Source organism: Budorcas taxicolor, chromosome 2 (assembly GCF_023091745.1).
Source record: "Budorcas taxicolor isolate Tak-1 chromosome 2, Takin1.1, whole genome shotgun sequence".
Lineage (NCBI taxonomy): Eukaryota > Metazoa > Chordata > Mammalia > Artiodactyla > Bovidae > Budorcas > Budorcas taxicolor.
Window position 1 is genome coordinate 39,097,945 of NC_068911.1, and position 17,455 is coordinate 39,115,399.

General features: G+C 59.0%; 2 protein-coding genes across 6 annotated transcripts in view; one reads left to right on the forward strand and one right to left on the reverse strand.

Annotated features, from left to right (window-relative positions):
• The window catches only part of MGRN1 (mahogunin ring finger 1), a 36,701-nt gene extending 35,391 nt beyond the window's left edge, over nt 1-1,310 (reverse strand). For all 5 annotated transcript variants that reach the window (XM_052656507.1, XM_052656520.1, XM_052656499.1 and 2 more), the window contains exon 1: nt 1,117-1,310. In XM_052656507.1, coding sequence (XP_052512467.1) covers nt 1,117-1,204 — 88 coding nt within the window. In that variant the 5' untranslated portion in view covers nt 1,205-1,310. The remainder of the gene's footprint in view (nt 1-1,116) is intronic.
• A 5,432-nt stretch (nt 1,311-6,742) lies between these two features.
• UBALD1 (UBA like domain containing 1) lies at nt 6,743-11,684 on the forward strand. The gene is made up of 3 exons (XM_052661854.1): nt 6,743-6,991; nt 10,273-10,335; nt 10,592-11,684. The coding sequence occupies exons 1-3, from the start codon at nt 6,872-6,874 to the stop codon at nt 10,943-10,945; spliced, it is 537 nt and encodes a 178-aa protein (XP_052517814.1). The 5' UTR covers nt 6,743-6,871; the 3' UTR covers nt 10,946-11,684.
• Nucleotides 11,685-17,455: the final 5,771 nt, after the last annotated feature.

Consider the following 17,455-nt stretch of genomic DNA (forward strand, 5'->3'; position numbering starts at 1 on the left):
TCTGAGGCAGGGCCTAGGGAACGCACCTTAAACAAGCTTCCCCATGGTCCTGGACATACTCAGGGGAAACCTGGCCTGGGGGATGCCCGCAGGCCAACTAAGAGGCCAAGAAACCACCAACGGGATGCAATGCTGCAGAAGCCTGAATCAAAGGCCCCAGTCTGAAAGTGCCCACAAGGCCCAAATGCCCTGTCCTCCTCCCGGGCAAACGACCAGATGAGGAGATGGAGTGTGAGGAACCCGAGCTAAACCTGCAGGTCAGGCCACTCTCACCATCAGAGGCAAGAGAACAGTGTGTTGGGGGGTGGGGGGCAGTGGGAGGGGGACAGCTGGCCTGGGAGTCGAACTCTTGGTCCAGCTCTGAGACCCTGGTAAAGTCACTTCCTCCCTGGTGGCCCACATCTCTCAGACACAAAAACGGGAAGCTGGAGAACCTGGGAGGTCCTCTCCAACTATCCCTTGGTTCTCCAGCAGGGACTCCCAGCTCCTCTCCCAAGGACAGTAATGCCTCCTTGGGCCCAGGCCCACTCCCCAGCGCCTTCCCACCCACCCACTAAACACACGCGCCAGGCCACGGCAGAGCTAAGCCTCTGTCCAGACGGGACAGAGCGGGGACCGTACAGAACCCTGGCCGGGTCTCCCACCGAGCCACCGAAGAAGGCGAAAACTGGCGATGGAGTGATGTTGAGCCCTTTGACAATGACCACTTTGTAAACGCAAGCAAAGCGCCGGGCACGGGGTTAAGTCCTTGCCAGCTGCGCGCCCCAAAATCTCACCCCGGTCCTTGAGGAGGTTTCCTATCGAGTGTCTCCCGGGTGTGCAGCCGTGGGAGAGTGCAGCGCGCAGGGGCGAAATGACTGACCCAAGGTCACCCGGCCGGGCCGCGGCAGTCAGCGCCGGACCGACCCTCGCCCCAGGGTCCGGGTGGAGGGCGCGTGGAGCCCGACAGGGAAGCTGCAGGGAAGGCCGCGGGGCCGAGCAGAGCCCCCAGCCCACCCTCCGCCGCGGGGCCCGCGCCGAGGCCCCGCCGCCCGCTGCCCGCCCCGCGCCTCGCCATCCGCGCCCGGGGCAGGGGCCCGGGACGGGGCCGAGGCGGCAGTCGGGGCGGCCACTCACCGGACTTTGGGGGGTAGCGATAGGCCGAGTTCGCTTGGATGTCGATGTCCTCCACGCCCGCGATGCGGCGGCTCAGGATGGAGCCCATGGTGGGCGACGGACCGGGCCGAGGCTGGGGCGGCGGCGGCGGCGGCGGCGTCCTCACGCGGACATGGCCCGGACCAGGCCGCACGGACGCTCGCCCACGGCCGCGGGCGCACGGCCTCCCGGAGCCCCCACCCCCGGCTCGGCCCGGGGCCCGACGCCACGGCAGCCCTTCGCCCCCCCCCCGGGGCGCGAAGCACCTCGGGAAATGGAGTCCCCTCGTAGCAGTGGGGGCCGAGCGGCGGCGTGGAAAGCCCGACTGGGAACTACACTTCCCAGGAAGCTCCGCGCCCGGGCTCTCCGAAGTTGTTGACAAACCCTCCAGGACAAACCAAATGGACCTGAGTCCAGAGGGGAGAGACCATCAACCACCCTGCAAACTATCCAGCCCTTTGCATTCCAACGCACGAGACTAACATCATAAGTCTTTAGCTTTTTAACAGTTTGTTCGTACGTACACCTTTCGAGGAACCAATGCCTTCCATTCACTCCCTCTTTGAAATACCTCCCTGAGCTACCACGGTTCTCCCCACTTCCCAGGGTTTGATCTCCTGGCCCGGCCAGCAGAGGGCAGACCCTCACCTGCCACCCGGCAAAGAAGAGCTGGGGGTGGAACCCAAGATTACTTGGAGGAGTGCCCACTTGGGAAGCGAAGCACCTTTTGCAGAACTCAAGGCATCTCTCCGTCTCCATGTCCAGGACAGTTATTTTGAAGACATCAAGTCCCTCGCAGAGGCAGTAAACCTCTCCCCATTTTAGAGACAGGGAAACTGAAGCACAAAGAAGAGAGTGCTTAAGAGTGCTTAAGCCAAGTTCAAAGAATCCAGGTTAGACCCTAACTGAACGGCCACGGAATTCCCCAACTTTCCATTTGAATAAATATTTAAAAATATAAAGAACCAGGGTTAGAGTTAAAGCCTCCTCACAGGTTGTAAGGTACTTTCCTGGCTTTTGATTTGCGCAAAACTCTGTAAGCAGGCAAGTGAGGATTTGTTGTTTTCACCAACTTTTCAGTTGAGAAACGGCTCTTCTGAGAAGAAAGTGGCTTCCCAAGACAAGCCTGTTCTACCAAGAAAGGAGCTGGGGGACTTTTCTGGTGGTCTGGTGCCTAAGACGCGGTGGTCTCAATGCAGGGGGCCCAGGTTCCATCCCTGGTCAGGAAACTGGATCCCACATAGTGCAACCAAGAGTTTGCATGCCTCAACTAAAACACTACACATGCCTCAGGGTAGACTGAAAGATCCTGTGTGCCACAACCAAGACCCTGCGTAGCCAAACAAATAAATTATATGTATATGTATAAAGGAGCTAGGGAGGACAGAGGCTGGCTAGGATTCTTAGATGGTAAATTCACCACTGTCCACATTAAAGTGAGTCTTCACACCTTTCAGGACTCCAGAATCCAACCTTCCTATTTTCATGGGGCCTGGGAAGCCAAAAGTCAAAGGAAGTGAAGGACTTCTGTGATTGTAAGGGAGAGTGCAGGTCTTGAGGGAGCCTGATCTAACTAACCTCTCTGCCGTGCAAGCAAGAACCCTGTTTACTGAGCAGCTACTATGTGCCAGACGTTGGTGTTGAACCCTATCCATGAATTCTCTGCTGTAGGTTCTGTTTTCATTCCCAATAAAACAGAAACAGGAACAGGAAAGAGACTGGCAGAAGCGAAGTATCCCACTCAGTTTGCATAGTAGATAAGTGGTAATAAAGCTGGAATTTGAACCAGGCCACTCCTTGTAATGTCACATTCCCCTGCCACCCCCAGCCCCCATCACCCAGACGCAAGAATGCTCCAGTACCAGATTTCTTGTCTCTTGCTCCTAGATGGGCCTGAAGATACCCCCACTCCATGCGACCATTTTTCCTTCACTTCAAATTTCTTTCTGTTGAATCACATAACGCTGTTCAATCATATATACACAAACAGATAATACCAACACAGCATTCAATTGATCGGTCTCCCTGCTTGCAGGGAGGGAAGGAGCGTATTGTGGTTCCAGATGTTCCCACTGACAAATAATTCTAAGAGAATGTCCTCCCTACAGATTGTGGCCAGGGCAGTCATTTCCAGGGGCTGATATTGGATCAATTAAAACACTCCTCTCAATAGAGCTTTGGACTTCAGGTATATTTTTTTTCTGTGCTAATCCACGCCCCAGTGGGAGACAGGCACTTTCTGATTTGATACTGGTTCTACTATCAACCTCTTGGCTGATTCATTTATTTACTCAACAAATATTTATCATGCAGCTACTATATGAAAAGCAGTGAGCCAGGCAAAGAGCCAGGCAATAGAGATTAAATGGTGAAACCACCAGATACAGAACATCTAGTGAGGAAACAGACACTTAAGGTGAGCAAATATATAAGTAAAATGCAGTGGGTGCTATAGAGGAGTGGCCTGAGGTGCAGTGAAATACTAGGAGAGACTTACTATTGCTAGGGAAGTCAGGGAAGCTTTCTCTGAGGAGGTGACATTTAAGCTAGGATTTGAAATACAAGGAAGAGCCAACCAGGCAAACTCTGAGGGAGTAGGTCAGCCCAGGTTCCAGGCAAGGATAACCACCTGTGCAACGGCCCTGAGAAGCTGAGTAAGATCGATGAGCTCAAAGGCCAGTGCAACTAGAATCTAGTAGGCATGGAGAGTTCAGGGACAGGGATCAGAGGTCAGGTGGTGGCCACATCTCAAGGCCCCTCAGTTATTTAGGGATTTCCTGGTAGCTCAACTGGTAAAGAATCCACGTACAATGCAGGAGACCTCAGTTTGATTCCTGGGTCAGGAAGATCCATTGGAGAAGGGATAGGCTACCCCCACTCCAGTCTTCTTGGGCTTCTTTGGTGGCTCAGCTGGTAAAAAATCCGCCTGCGACGTGGGAGGCCTGCATTTGATCCCTGCATTGGGAAGATCCCCTGGAGAAGGAAACTGCTACCCACTATAGTATTCGCAAAGAGTTGGACACAACTGAGTCACTTTCACTTTTAGTTAGGCAGCATCTGGTCCTTTGAAACACAAAGAAAGACCCCAACCACACTTCAGGGCCTGAGTGTAAGTCCCTCAAGCCCCTATACTTCTCAAGCATTCCGAGGGTGCACGATCCCTGAATAATTCTAGCCACCCTATGGATGTCTGATAAATACATCTGTGGGGTGATTGAAAGAATGAACTTGGAGAGAAGGAGGCTGGGATCCCGGGCCTTCCATAAACTGGCAGTGCCAACTTTCCCAAGAGCCTCAACCGCCCTGGACCTCAGGTAAAAAGAAGGCACTGCCGGAAATGCCCTTTATACCGCCCTCCCACCATCTACTGGCCCCAGCTGTCAGGCCCCATCTGAGCCTGCTAAGAAATCCAAAGTCCACTCTCTAGCCAGTCTGATCCTGGCTGAAAACAAGGTTTTTTCCCTTCCCCACTGTCCCTTGGAAAACAAGTTGGCTGGGGGGCCACAGCGGGCAGAAGCGGGGGCCACAGGGGGCAGAAGGGTGACCTTTGCTCCTGCTGTCCCCCCCTGCCCGACCCCAGCCAGTGGGCTGGCCTGGAAAAGTCCCTTCTGGGCTGGGCAAGTCTGGGCAGTTACCCGAATGGTGCTCAAATGAGGGTGAGGTACTTACTGCCTCTCTAAGCAAGAAAAGTACCCAGTGGGCCCTGCCAGGACAGCGCCCACCCTCCTGTGCCAGGAACACACCTTGCTGGCCCACTGGGTGCCTGGCTCTGAACACTGTCAAGAGTGTTAGGAGGTCTGGATTCCAGACTCAGTTTCCTTATCTTTAAAATGGGGCTTGAGTTCCCTACAGTTGTCCAGATGGAAGCACAGAGGTGCTAGAAACGGTGTTTTAAGCACCACAGGCATTAATGCCCCAGAGCAGTCCTGGGAGAGTTATGGAGTTTCTACAAACCAGGAAACTGAAGTTCAGAGCCCTCCATTCAGTCCAATTCTGCAACAAGGCGCTAAGCAGGGATGGCTCCTCTGGAACCAGATAACACCCAGAACATCGCCGAACAGTACTGGACCTCTCTACCACCATTTGATCTCCATACTGTTCAGCCACAGTGATTCTAACGCGGACAACGGATCAGATGTACCAAAACCCCTCAACGGCCTTTAACCCGCCATCTCCAGGGCCTGTCCCTGCTTCCTGAAGACACCTTCCACACTTGCAAATTCTACACCTGTCCTAGGGACTTTTGACACACGCCCCACTCCACCCTAGGCACCATCCAACCCTTCTACTAGAGTTTGTTCTCTGCATGCTTGGGGCCAGGTGAGAGTCAGACACAGTAAGGGCCCAATGAAGAGTTGCTCAACTAATGAAACTGGGGTCCAGGCAGGGCGGGGAACCGGAATAAGGTCAATCAGAGCCGGGGCGACGGAGCCCCGAGCCCCAGCTCCAAATACGCTGGGCCCCCTCCCCGCTCCCCACACACCCGACCGGCGACCTCAACCGGAAACGGCGTGTGTGGAGCTGTAAACACAGCCCGCAGCCCCCCAAGCCCCCGCGCTCTTCAGCCCCGCCCCCGCCCTCCACGTGATGCACCCCCGCCCGCCCCTACCCAGTGCCCGCCCCCGCCGCTGCCTCATTGGGCAGCCAGCTTTGTTTACCTTATATGGCCAGGTCCTAACACCTCGCGGCCATCCATTGGCCAAGGAGCGGCCTCACTCACTTGACGTCACTCGGGACTGAACGATGCAAATAAACCGGGGCATCCTGGGAATGGAAGTTCGGGGGCCGCCCCGGAACTGGCTCCGAGCGGTCCTAGCGGCCGCACACTAAAAGTCGAGATTTCCGGCCAAGCGCACGAGATTTTGCGTGGGAAAGTGAGAGCGTCGCGCGGAGGAGTACCTCGGAGCTCCAGAGGCCGCGGACCTCCCCTATCAGTCCCGGCCCTTAGCCCTTCCTCTAGCGTTCTTCAGGCCTCCTGTGCCTGGTCCAGCATCGGGCCAGGGAGGGAGGGACCAGCGTCACAAGTGGGAGATGCAGGCTTCCAGTCCAGGGGTGTTGGGGAAGGCTTGGAGGGCTCCCTGGAGGCGGTGACTCGAAGTAGAACCCTAAAGGGCAGATTCATTCATTCACTGCACAAGTATTTGTAGGCGCCTGATGGACAGGGAGGCCTGGCATGCTGTAGACCGTGGGGTCGCAAAGAGTCGGACACGGCTGAGCGACTGAACTGAATATGCCAGGCTTTCGGGGCCTTACGGGCTCGTGTTGATGATTTGTGCAAAAATAAGGCGCTTAGTCAACACGGGGGATGCCAGCCACACTGGGGTTCGGGATCCTGGGGTCTTGGCCAACAACCAGTGTTTGCGCCCGTGCACGGTCTGTAGCCCCCGCCTCCTGACCACCTCCCCCCACCCCCACCCCCCCACACACACACCCAAATCGGTGCAGTCACGGCCTGGGCACGCGCCCGTCCAGCTTCTGCACACTAAGTAGGCGCCTAACACTCAGGACACACCCTCGGGCCCGGCCCGGCCCGCACGCCCGGCCGAGCGCGGCGGAAGCGGCGCGGGACTACATCTCCCAGCATGCCGCCCGCGGCCCGGAGCGAGGCGAGGCTCGGTGAGTCAGAGCCGCACAGTAAATATTTGTATTAGCCGGAGCCGGCTCGCTAATGGTGGACGCGTGAGGCGGAGAAGAGCGCCGTGGCGGGAGGCTGGAGCGGGCAGGCGGCGGCGGCGCCATGTCCGTGAACATGGACGAGCTCAAGCACCAGGTCATGATCAACCAGTTCGTGCTGACGGCCGGCTGCGCGGCCGACCAGGCGAAGCAGTTGCTGCAGGCGGCCCACTGGCAGTTCGAGGTAGGCGGCTGGGGTGGCCCGGGGCGCGGGGTGCCCGTCCCGCGTGGCGGCGCGTGCTGTGGGGCGTGTGCGGGCGGGTGTGGACACGTGCCGCGGCGCGCTCCGCCGGGCCCGGGCCCGCGCTCTCGGCCCCGGTGTCCCGGCGGCCGCGCGCCCCTGCGTCCGGGCTCCGGCGCGCACACGCGGCGTGCGGGTCAGGCCCAGCAGCGCGGCCGCGACTACGCGGCCCCCGGAAACGCCGCCCGCGCGGGGTGGGCGGGAGGGGTGGCCTGCCCTCGCCGGGTCCGGAATCCCCGCCCCCCACCGCCCAGATTCCCCGGGCGATCGGGTTCCGTGGACCCCCTTTTTTGTTCGGTAACGGCCAGGGCGGGGCGGCGCTGAGGCCCCGACGGACAGTCGGCCCTGCAGCCGGAAGGAGGACGCCCGTGGCCTGAGCCGAACTGGGCCCGCGCCGCCCCCGCCTTGGAAGCCCTGAGCCCGCGGGTGGAGCCGTCCGGTGTGTGTGGGTCTGAAGGTCTGCGTGCTCGGTGGGCAGCTCGGCGGCGCGTGTCCACGTACTTGTGCATTTGTATTTACGCACGCGCCACGCTACGTGTGGGCATGTTGGCGTCTGTGTGTGTAAACACTCGGTCCAGCCCGCGGCGCGGGTGCGGGCTGTATGCGCTCCGTGTACGCACAGGTCACCGTTTTGCAGACGGTACTCAGACGTGTACACACACGGGTATCCAGGTGGTGTGTCAGAGCCCCATACGACAGCTAAGGGTGTGATCTGTGTACCCCGCTCCGGAGGCGTATCCAGGTGCCCTCCTGTGCTGGCTGCCGAATCTGCCTGCACAGCGCACGGCTTGGTGTACACGGTTCAGTGGCTTTCGGCCAGCTGGGCGGGAGGTGGGGCTGCCCCAGCCTGGCCCCCACCTCCCCAGGCCTCCCTGACCCATAGAGCTCTACTGCCCAGGGCTTGTGCTGCCAAAAGGCCACCTGGCCTTCCCAACTCAGCTGCCCCAGAAATAACCCGGGATGGTATCTAGGGAGGAGGCCAGAGCCCCTTGGGCTCCACCCCTCACAGGTGTAAGGTCACAGTTTCAGTCTGTAGAGTCTGTGCCCAGCCTGGGCTGGGGAGCCTGGTTTCTAGATGGGAAGCCAGCTCAGGGAAGGTACTCCCAGCCAGAGGAGGGACAGGGAGCCTGGGGGCTGTGGAGTTCAGCTTCCTGGGGGGTGGGACAGAGGTCATAATTCCTGCCCCAAGGTTGGGACAGTCTGGGGAGGCAGTGGTCTGTCCACTCAAAGGAATCCTTGCTCACTTTCCCACCAGAGATCTCAGGGGGACCTGAGAGCTAATCCTGGGGTGGTCCTCAAATCACAAGATGGGACACTGCTCGCTGTCTCTGGGCAGGTCCCACCCTGTGGCCTCCGTTTCCTTCGCGGTACCTGGGGCCGCGAGCTGTGAGCTGACCTCTGGGAGTGCATGGGCAGCCCCCCTTCCCAGCACGGCAGCCCCACCCTGCAGGAAGCTTCCTAACCTAGAGCTGGATGTAGCAAAACTTGCAAAACCACATTCATGGTAGTTTGCTGGAGTCCCACATCTGCATACACATTCCCCCCCTCGGGCTGGGCGGGCAGGTGTCCGGTGGGAAGCAGCCCTGCCCACAGAGCCTGGCACAGGCCGGCAGTCGCTCGGGGTTGGTGTCCCCTGGTCACTGGAATTGAAAATGTATCTGAAGATTAAAATGCCTGGGGAAACTCTGACCTCAGGACGGGCAGGAACAGCTTTCAGACTGGGGGCTTTGATGGCCCCCACAGTACAAGTCCTGGGCTCCCCGAATCTCAGCTTCACCATGTGTAAAGTGGAGACGTGGTTAGTAGGGAGGTTCTTAGGGTAAAAATGGAGTGTGAACATCCAACCCTTAAGTCTTCCTGGAAGTGAGTGGGGTTCCTTGCCTCCACCCCCAGCTGGCAGTCACTTGGGCTGAAAGCTGGCCCAGCAGGAGGCCTGTTTTGGGGTCACATTCTCTGTGATTCAGGTGTTAATGGGGACAAAAGCCTGCTAGGGGAGGGGGACCTGTGTGCTTTAAGTTTGGGGGTGCTCTAGGAAGGCAGGAAAAGGGCAACCGCCTCTCCCTGGAATGCTTACACACTGCAGCTGCCTGTAGCTGCCTGTGGAGCTGCCACTGGGGGAGGAATGGGTTGGTGTCCCTTGGGGCTCCTGGCCCGGGAGGTGTCACAAGGAGGTGCTTGGAGACCGAGGCATTCTCCCCCCGCCCCCAGCTCCCACACCCCTGTTTGGGGACGTTGGGGTAGGGCGTCTCCAGCAGGAAATTCCCAGAATAATTCATTTGAATTTAGTAATAAAACCCCTAGGGTAAGCCTGGGAGCCAGGCTGGGTTTCTGGGTGTGTTGGGAGGGGGGGAGGGGGCTGACAGCCCTTGTCTGCTGTGGGCGGGGAGCCCGAGGGGGGCAGCGTGGAGGGCAGAGCTGCCCGCAGACCCTTCACATACTTGACGGGCTCCCTCACCCTGCACTTTCGCAAGAGCAGCTGGTTCCCTTATTTTCCTGGATGCCTGTTCTGCGAGGGGCTGAACCAGGACACACCAGTGCTAGAGGCCACCGCCCTGGGGGCCCCTCCCCCCAGCCCCCAGGGCCACTCAAGGAGTGGCTGCCACCCCCTTCCCCACCTGCTTCTCACAGTCCTGGGCGCGAACCCCACTGCAGCCTTCCTCTTGCTCCACCAGTTTGTGGGAGGCTCAGGCGACTGGATAGGAGTGCGAAACCCAGAGCACGCTACTTAATCCCAGCCTGGCCCGGGGACCTCAGGAGCACTGCTGCCAGGGAGGGAGGCTGCCAGCCTCCTAGTCCAGTGTCCCTTTGATGCAGAAGGAGAAACCGAGAGGCAGGGCAGGGCCAGGCCCCTTGGCTAGCCCAGGAGAGGAGCGGTGGGTTACAGGTTCTCAACATCGGGGTGCCTTTGCCATACTCTGGTTCATAGACAAGGAAACTGAAACTCAGGAGGGAGTAAGGACTTGCCACCCATGGAGTTGGTGACCACAGGGCCAGAGTCTCCTGGAGCCCTTTCCCCATGAGACAGGCCCTCACGTCACTCATGGTGACGAAACCAGGTAAGCTGGAAGCACCTGGCGGCCAGCTTGCAGGCAGTGTCCTGAGGGTCCTCCCTGCCCACCAGCCCAGGGCTCCACAGCACCTCTCTGGGTGGTGGCGAGAGTGGAGGAAGGCCAGGCCAGGACCACTGGGGTACTGAGGGTAAGCGTGGGCCTTTTTTCCTACAGACGGCCCTCAGCGCCTTTTTCCAAGAGACCAACATCCCCTACAGCCACCATCACCACCAGATGGTAAGTGTTCCCTGCAGCCCCAGGGGCATCCCTGCGGGACTCTACCAGTTTGGGGGTGGGGGATAGCCGCCCAGGCCTGAGGAAGGAGCCGCTGGGAGGGACTCCTGGGAGCCGGGCGGCAGGCGGCGTGGCCCACGTAGGCATCGCTCTGCTCCCCTGTGAGCTCCGCACTGGGGGACCAACCCAGGGGTGGGGTGCACTGGGGAAGGGGCCCTTCTGGAAGGGGCACTCACCCCCCTCCCTCTTACCCCCACAGATGTGCACTCCTGCCAACACCCCCGCCACGCCCCCCAACTTCCCCGACGCCCTCACCATGTTCTCTCGCCTCAAGGCCTCCGAGAGCTTCCACAGCGGAGGCAGCGGCAGCCCAATGGCCGCCACGGCCACGTCGCCGCCGCCGCACTTCCCGCTCACCGCCACCGGCAGCTTCGCGGCACCCGGCTGGCCGGCCGCGGCCTCACCCCCAGGGGGCGCACAGCACCACCAGCCGCCGCAGCCGCCCCTGTGGACTCCGGCCCCCCCTTCCCCAGCGTCAGACTGGCCGCCCCTGGCCCCCCAACAGGCCGCCTCGGAACCCAGGGCCCACCCCGCCATGGAGGCCGAGAGATAAGGGAGGCCCCTCCCCCCTCCCGGAGGCCAGGACCCCGTGGGGCGGGGGAGAGGACGTCTCTGCGGGCCCCCTTCACCCTCCTCTGTCTGCACCCCTTTTCCCCGGAGCCCTGGAGGGGAGAGACCGGACCCTTGAGCCAGCCCACAGGCTGCCCAAACACGTGCCCGGCGGCACAGGTCTTTGGTGCCCGGCTTCCATGGATTCGGTTTCCAGTCACCTGGGTGCTGGTGGACAGAAGCTCGGAGAACAAGCAGCCTTACCCAGAGGTCTCGCCCGCCCTGCCCCGCCGGCCGCGGGGTCAGCGGAGCATCGCCACGCGGGAGACTGGGCCAGCTCCTGCTTTGAAGCTCCCCGGGGCCGGCGGGCCTAGATCCCCACCCTTGGGAACGCAGAGCCTTCTCCGCATGTGTGCGTGTAGCTGTGTCTGTGTATTTATACGTATGTCCCTCTTCGAGAAGCAACCTAGTTTATGGGGCAGCTGGACTTTGCATGTTAGAGTGAGCCCCCCTCGCCCGCCACTCCTCCCCCCAGGGCCCTGTGCCTCTCCCCTGCTCCCTGGGCAGCCAGCCTTGCTCTTCCCTGCAGAGAAAAGGATTGTGGGAAACTCCAGGACTCTTCCCACCCATCCCCCAGCGCCTGCCTGCTGGGGCTGCCTGCATGCCTCCCCAGAGCCCGGGGGTACCCCATCCCCAGTTCCTTTCCCCCTTTTAACAAAGGAGAAGAAAGAGTTCCAAACCACCACCAGGCTCTGTGGTCGTGCCTCATATCCTAAGCTTTGCTGCCAGCTGGCTCCACGTGGAGGAGGAGGGTGCCAGCCGAGCCCAGAGCAGAGGCCAATCCCCCAGTCCCGCCTGGCTCCACAGCGCTCCTGTCTGTCGCTGTCTTTTCAACCACAACGTGCTCCGGAATCTTCCTGCCCACCCCAGGCTTTTCCCATGAAGTTAATTCCTGCTCTGTGTTCCCAGAACCCCCGCCTCTGTCTGCTCACCCTTCCCCTTGTCCGACTGGACAGATCCCGACCTCCAGGGCTAACAGCTGCCTTCCGGTCTGCCTGGGTTTCACACAAGGACTTTTCTTGCTGTCTTTAGGGCCCCAGTGGCCAGTTGCAGGCTAGACCCTCAGCCCCACCTCCAGCAGCCACTCTGGGTGGGGCTGGGCCCTTCCTTGGGGGAGGCGCAGGCCACAGCCCCCGTGGTAAGATAGCAGACATGGATGCAGAGCCTGTGGGCCAGCAACAGGGACTGGATGAGGCTGGGCGGAGTCCAAGCCACAGCTCAAACCTTCGGTTGCCAAGGAGACAAACCACTTAGGGGCAACAGACAGTGGATCCCTGGCTGCTCCCACGCCAGGCTGGGCAGGCACCTACTCTTCCTGTAAGAGAGAAACTGGGCACGACTCTGCCCTGGGCTGCCTGTACTAGGGAAGGGCGGGCGTCCCTGGGGCAGCTTTGGGAGAAGGCAGCCTAGACCTTGCACCCCTTGGTGAGGCTGGAACTTGGGGGAGTAAGGGGGTATGGGCCCCCGCAGATGGTCACCAGTGGCCTGACTCCCTAGTCAGGATGCCTACCCCACTCAGCCCATTGGACGGTGCCTGGGGGTGGAGAGTTCTGTTCCAGAAGATCTGGCTGGCAGGTGCCTCAGAACCTGCCAGCGGCAGCTCTGCTGCTGCTCCCCGGGGTCACCATGCAGCCCATTGCTGCCCTGTTTGGGTCTGAACAGCCTCTCTGAATCACTGGAGACCCCCACTGATCACAGGACTGACTGCAGCACCCCTGCTGCAGCTGTTGCTCATGTCCTCACCTTGAAGCCCACCCTTATAATGGCCTTCGAGGGCGGGGGCACAGCTCTGCCTGGGGCGCCTGTGGAGAGAGAGAGGAGGCTGTCCTGAGCTCCTGAACCCTCACTGCAGCCCTTTCATCCTTTTGGAAGGAAGACAGTTCTCAGGTCACTGAGGGTCGGACAAGACTGAGTGACTCACTTTCACTTTTCACTTTCATGTATTGGAGAAGGAAATGGCAACCCACTCCAGTGTTCTTGCCTGGAGAATCCCAGGGACGGGGGAGCCTGGTGGGCTGCCATCTATGGGGTTGCACAGAGTTGGACATGACTGAAGTGACAGCAGCAGCAGTTCTCAGGAAGCTGCCACACCCCCTTCTGAGTGTAGGAAAAACGTGTAGAGGCAAGGAAGTGCTTCTGGGAGTCAGTGTGAGCTCCCCAGTGGGCAGATGACTGAGGTGGCCTTACCCACTGGAGCACATGTGAGGGTGCAAGGTCCAGAACGTGTACTCAGGCTCTCCACCCCAGGCTGGCCTCGGGGGGGCCCATGGGAATTGCACCCTCACTCAGAAGTGTCACCAGACCAGCTGGGTCCCGTGGGAGCTTGTCAGAGATGCAAAATGACCTCTAACCCCAGCCCAGACCTCCTGAATCAGAATCTGCTTCAAACAGGATCCTCACGCGCCCTGTGGACATTCAAGGGTGAGAATCCCAACCTGACCAAGCCCACTTCTGCCTCCAGAGGCCCCCAGGGGCTGGGCCTAGAGGCCCCAGGAGGAGGTCCTGGAAGAACTTCAGATTCCTGTAGATGCAGCTTTTCCAGCGTGGACAGTCCAGACACTGGGGCGTCCTGTGCAGCAGCCCTGACCCGCTTCCATGAGTCCGAACTAGTAGCAACGCCCAGTTAGGACTAGTGTCTGCAGGCAAAGTCGCCCCAGTGGAGAGCCGCAGGGCCTCCGGGTAGCGCCCTGGGGTCCCACAGCATTGGTCTTTGGGGTGGGAGACCAATACAGTTTTAAACATTCCCCAGGGCATTAGTAATCAACTTGTGAATGTACTAAAAACCACTCAGTCATACACTTCTAAAGGGTAAACTACGGCACTTCACTTATGTCATAGCTTCATGTCAAGAACACTTGAAGCAGCTTCCAGGTGATGACTGCTGGAACACAAGCCCCTCGTGGAAAGCGGGAGCCCACTAGACTCGTGACCCTCCGGCCTGTAGAGCACAAGTGTTCCCTGGGCGCTTGAGGAGGAGGGCCCAGGAATCTGATTTCTAACAAGGGCCCTGGGCACAGTGGGAACCAGAGCAGGAGGGAGCGGAGGGTGGGGCTGGAGCTTTCCACCAGTGCCCGGACCCTGCCAGGTGTGCTGGAAGCCCCCCACACACCCTCCCTCTTATTCCGCTGAGCACCTCCCAGACAGGCAAAGTTCTACAAAAGGGGGTGGGAAATGCGAGGGGAGGCAGAGGCGGGCCCACATAGATGTCAAGCACTCTGGACAGAACCCAAGGGCAACACGGACCCTGGAACTTCAACTTCCCCAAGCCTGGAGGCTCAGAAGCAAGACGGAGGAGTCAATAACCACCTCCCACCACATGTTCAAGTGTAAACTGGCTAAAATGCAAAGATGAGGTACGAACAGAACAGTCACATTTACAGCCACTCTTAGCTGTCTGTTTTGGCACTTCCTGGAACCGCCTCAACAACACATGAAGACCAGCTTCTGGGCTTCATCACCACCCACCTGATCACCAGACTTGAGCTCCATCACTTTGTTTCCAAAAATTCCACTCTGAAAACACCATTTGCATCCCAGAGGTTCCTGGGAAGAATGTGATTGGAGCTCTCCTTTCTGAAGAGGGGATACGACTGCAGATGGGCATGGAGGCCTAGCCTCCCCATGTGACTTGATGTGGGTGGGCCCTGTGGTTCAACGATTGTGCGTGCATGCAAAGTCACTTCAGTCGTGTCCGACTCTGTGACCCCATGGACTCTAGCCCAGCAGGCTCCTCTGTCCATGGGATTCTCCAGGCAAGAATACTGGCGTTGCCATGGGTTGCCGTGTCTTCCTCCAGGGGATCTTTCAACTCAGGGATCAAACCCGCGTCGCTCACGTCTCCTGCATTGGTAGGCAGGTTCTTCATCAATAGCGCCTCCTGGGAAGCCCGTTAAATGATCGGGCATGGCTATCTTAAGGGTTCTCAGACTTGGAGGCCCCTGGTGTGTGCCGCTGGGCTCGATTCGTTGGCCAGCACTCTTGAAATCAGTTTACATGAAGAGCTCCACTTCCGGCTTGCCTTGGACGTTTGTCACATCTGGCCCAAGTTCCCTTAAGGCCACAGCTGGTTGAAGCTGACCCGTCACGGCGGGAGGCCTCCCAGCCTGACCCTGGCTGGCCAGCCACTCCTCTGGCCACCACGGCTGCATCTGCCTCACACCTCAAGTCAGCTGGCGTCTCTAAAGGAGATTTGCTCTTCCCCAGGAGCATCTGTGAAAGTAGATGTCCTGCTCTGTGGGGCGAGGGGGGCCCAGAGGGGTGAAGGGAGGCTCGAAACGCTTTCTGCGGGCAGGCAGGGTGCCTCCTTCAGAGCTGTGAAGAGAAGGGCTTGTTCTGAGATTCCCCTGGATGGAGGCAGACACTCAAGGCTCCTGAGAACACTGTGGCCGAAGCAGAAAACCACGCGGCTCCTGAGACTGCCCACCCCCAGCCTGGCAGCTGGCCGGGGCCGCTGTGGCCCTGGAGGTCTCTGAGGGTCTTTTCATAGCCGGACTCCTCTGAGGACAGATGAGGGCTTTGACTCCAGTTCCTCCTGGTGTCTGCGTCATGGAGGCCGCCTGGGTTGGCCAAAAGGAGATCTTTTGAGGCAAGGGCTATTTCCAGTTCCTGCATTTGGAAAGGTCTCCGGTTGCTTAGCCACAGTTGATGTTTGGGAAATATATGTATTTCAAGTAAGTCTTAGAAGAACGCAGCTCTTTTAGAAGTGTAAGGGTGCTGGGTCCTGCTGGGGAGGGTGGGGGAGGGCCCATTCCCTGGATGGCTGAGACCTGTCGGCAGCCCAGCATGAGGCACCAGGAGCCTTCTGGCAGAGTTCTGGTCAGCTTTCTGGCCATTTCTCATCTCCTGGGAAATATGAGGTGCAAATATTGGCGGGGGGGGGGGGGGCTCATTTTCTATGGATCTAGGAAAAGTTGAGAGCAAAAGAAAGGGGAGAGAGAAGAGAAGCCCTTCTCTGGAGGTTGTGTGTGTTTGGAGGGTCTCTGCCTAGAGCTCTCGAATCCATGCAAAGTCGGGGCTCAAGCCAGCCAAGGGAGTGGTGCCAGGGAGACCCATGTGCCCCTAAGACGTCCCTGCACAGAAGGCCTTCCCTCCGGTGCCCCTGGCGGCCTGCTTTGGGGTCCTGAAAGTGAAAATCCCTCAGCCATGTCTGACTCTTTGCGGCCCCATGGACTATACAGTCCATAGAATTCTTCAGGCCAGAACACTGGAGTGGGTAGCCTTTCCCTTCTCCAGGGAATCTTCCCAACGCAGGGGTCAAACCCAGGTCTCCCACATTGCAGGCGGATTCTTTACCAGCTGAGCCACAAAGCGGGGTCCTGGTGGTGCCTTTTCCAAGGCAAACCATCTTGTTTGGGACACACGTTTGCTGTCGTCGGTTGTGCATACCTTAGGGTTAATGAGTCTGTGGTCTTTGAAAGGAAGAGAACCTTCAGTGACCCTTTCATTTGCATTGGTGGGTTGTGGGGCTGAGTCTGGGGTGCAGAGCAGTCACCATGCAACACCCTGAGGTAGGATCCTCTGCTTGGCCAGAGCCATCTCATCTGTGCCTCTCATGCCAGGCCAGCCCACGTACCTCCCTCTCCACAGGGCTGATTCATCTCAGTCTTTTTTCTTTTGGCTGCACCTCAAGGCTTTGGGGATCTTAGTTCCCCGACCAGGGATTGAACCTGGAATCTTTGGCAGTGAAAGCCTAGAGTCCTAACCACTGGACCTCCAGGGAGGCAAGTTTTAATGTGCTTTTTTCACAGCAACAACACCATCAAAATAGCCATTATAGGGAATTCGCATTCCTGGAATATTGAAACCTAGCAAATGTTTTTATAAAGATTTTTTTTTTTTTTTGGCTGCACCACATGGCTTGTGGGATCTTAAGTTCCCCAACTAGGGATTGAACCCAGGCTTCCGGCAGTGAAAGCCTGCAGTCCTAACCACTGGCCCACCAGGGAATCCCCTCATCTGAGCCTTAAAACGGAAAGTTCCAGGGATCCCCCTTCACTCGAAGGCAGACCAGGACAGTTGGTCACGCTCCTCCTTGTCCAGTCTGGCCCAGCCAGGAACTGTGGTCCCCCAGCAGAGGAGGAGGTGGGGCACAGGGCCTTCAAAAGTGCCCCCTCTACTGACCCCACCCCCAGTTTCACACACTCCCCAAGCACCTTCCCCTGCTGGGGGTGGGCACCCTGGTGAGCACCGCCCCCCCCCGCCAAGGAGGAGGTGCAGCACCGCCCTCCCATGTGCCAAGGCCAGCAGGTCCCCTGCCCCCGGGGGCTGGAATAGGACAAGGGGGTTTCTGCCCTTCTCCTTAGCAAGGATTCTGCCTCCAGCTCCCGCCTGCAATGAGGCCAAAGGCTGGCTTCCCCACCAGCCCCCACGGGGGACAGAACTGTCATCTTCAAGACTGCTCCTGGCTGGCTGCAGGGGCCTCACCGTCCTCCTCCTTCCCAAGCAGCCAGGAGAC

Coding starts and splice junctions, on each gene's coding strand:
- UBALD1 (XM_052661854.1), top strand. CDS start 6,872: ATGTCCGTGAACATGGACGAGCTCAAGCACCAGGTCATGATCAACCAG. Junction 6,992..10,272: donor CGGCCCACTGGCAGTTCGAG/GTAGGCGGCTGG, acceptor TTTTTCCTACAG/ACGGCCCTCAGCGCCTTTTT. Junction 10,336..10,591: donor GCCACCATCACCACCAGATG/GTAAGTGTTCCC, acceptor TTACCCCCACAG/ATGTGCACTCCTGCCAACAC.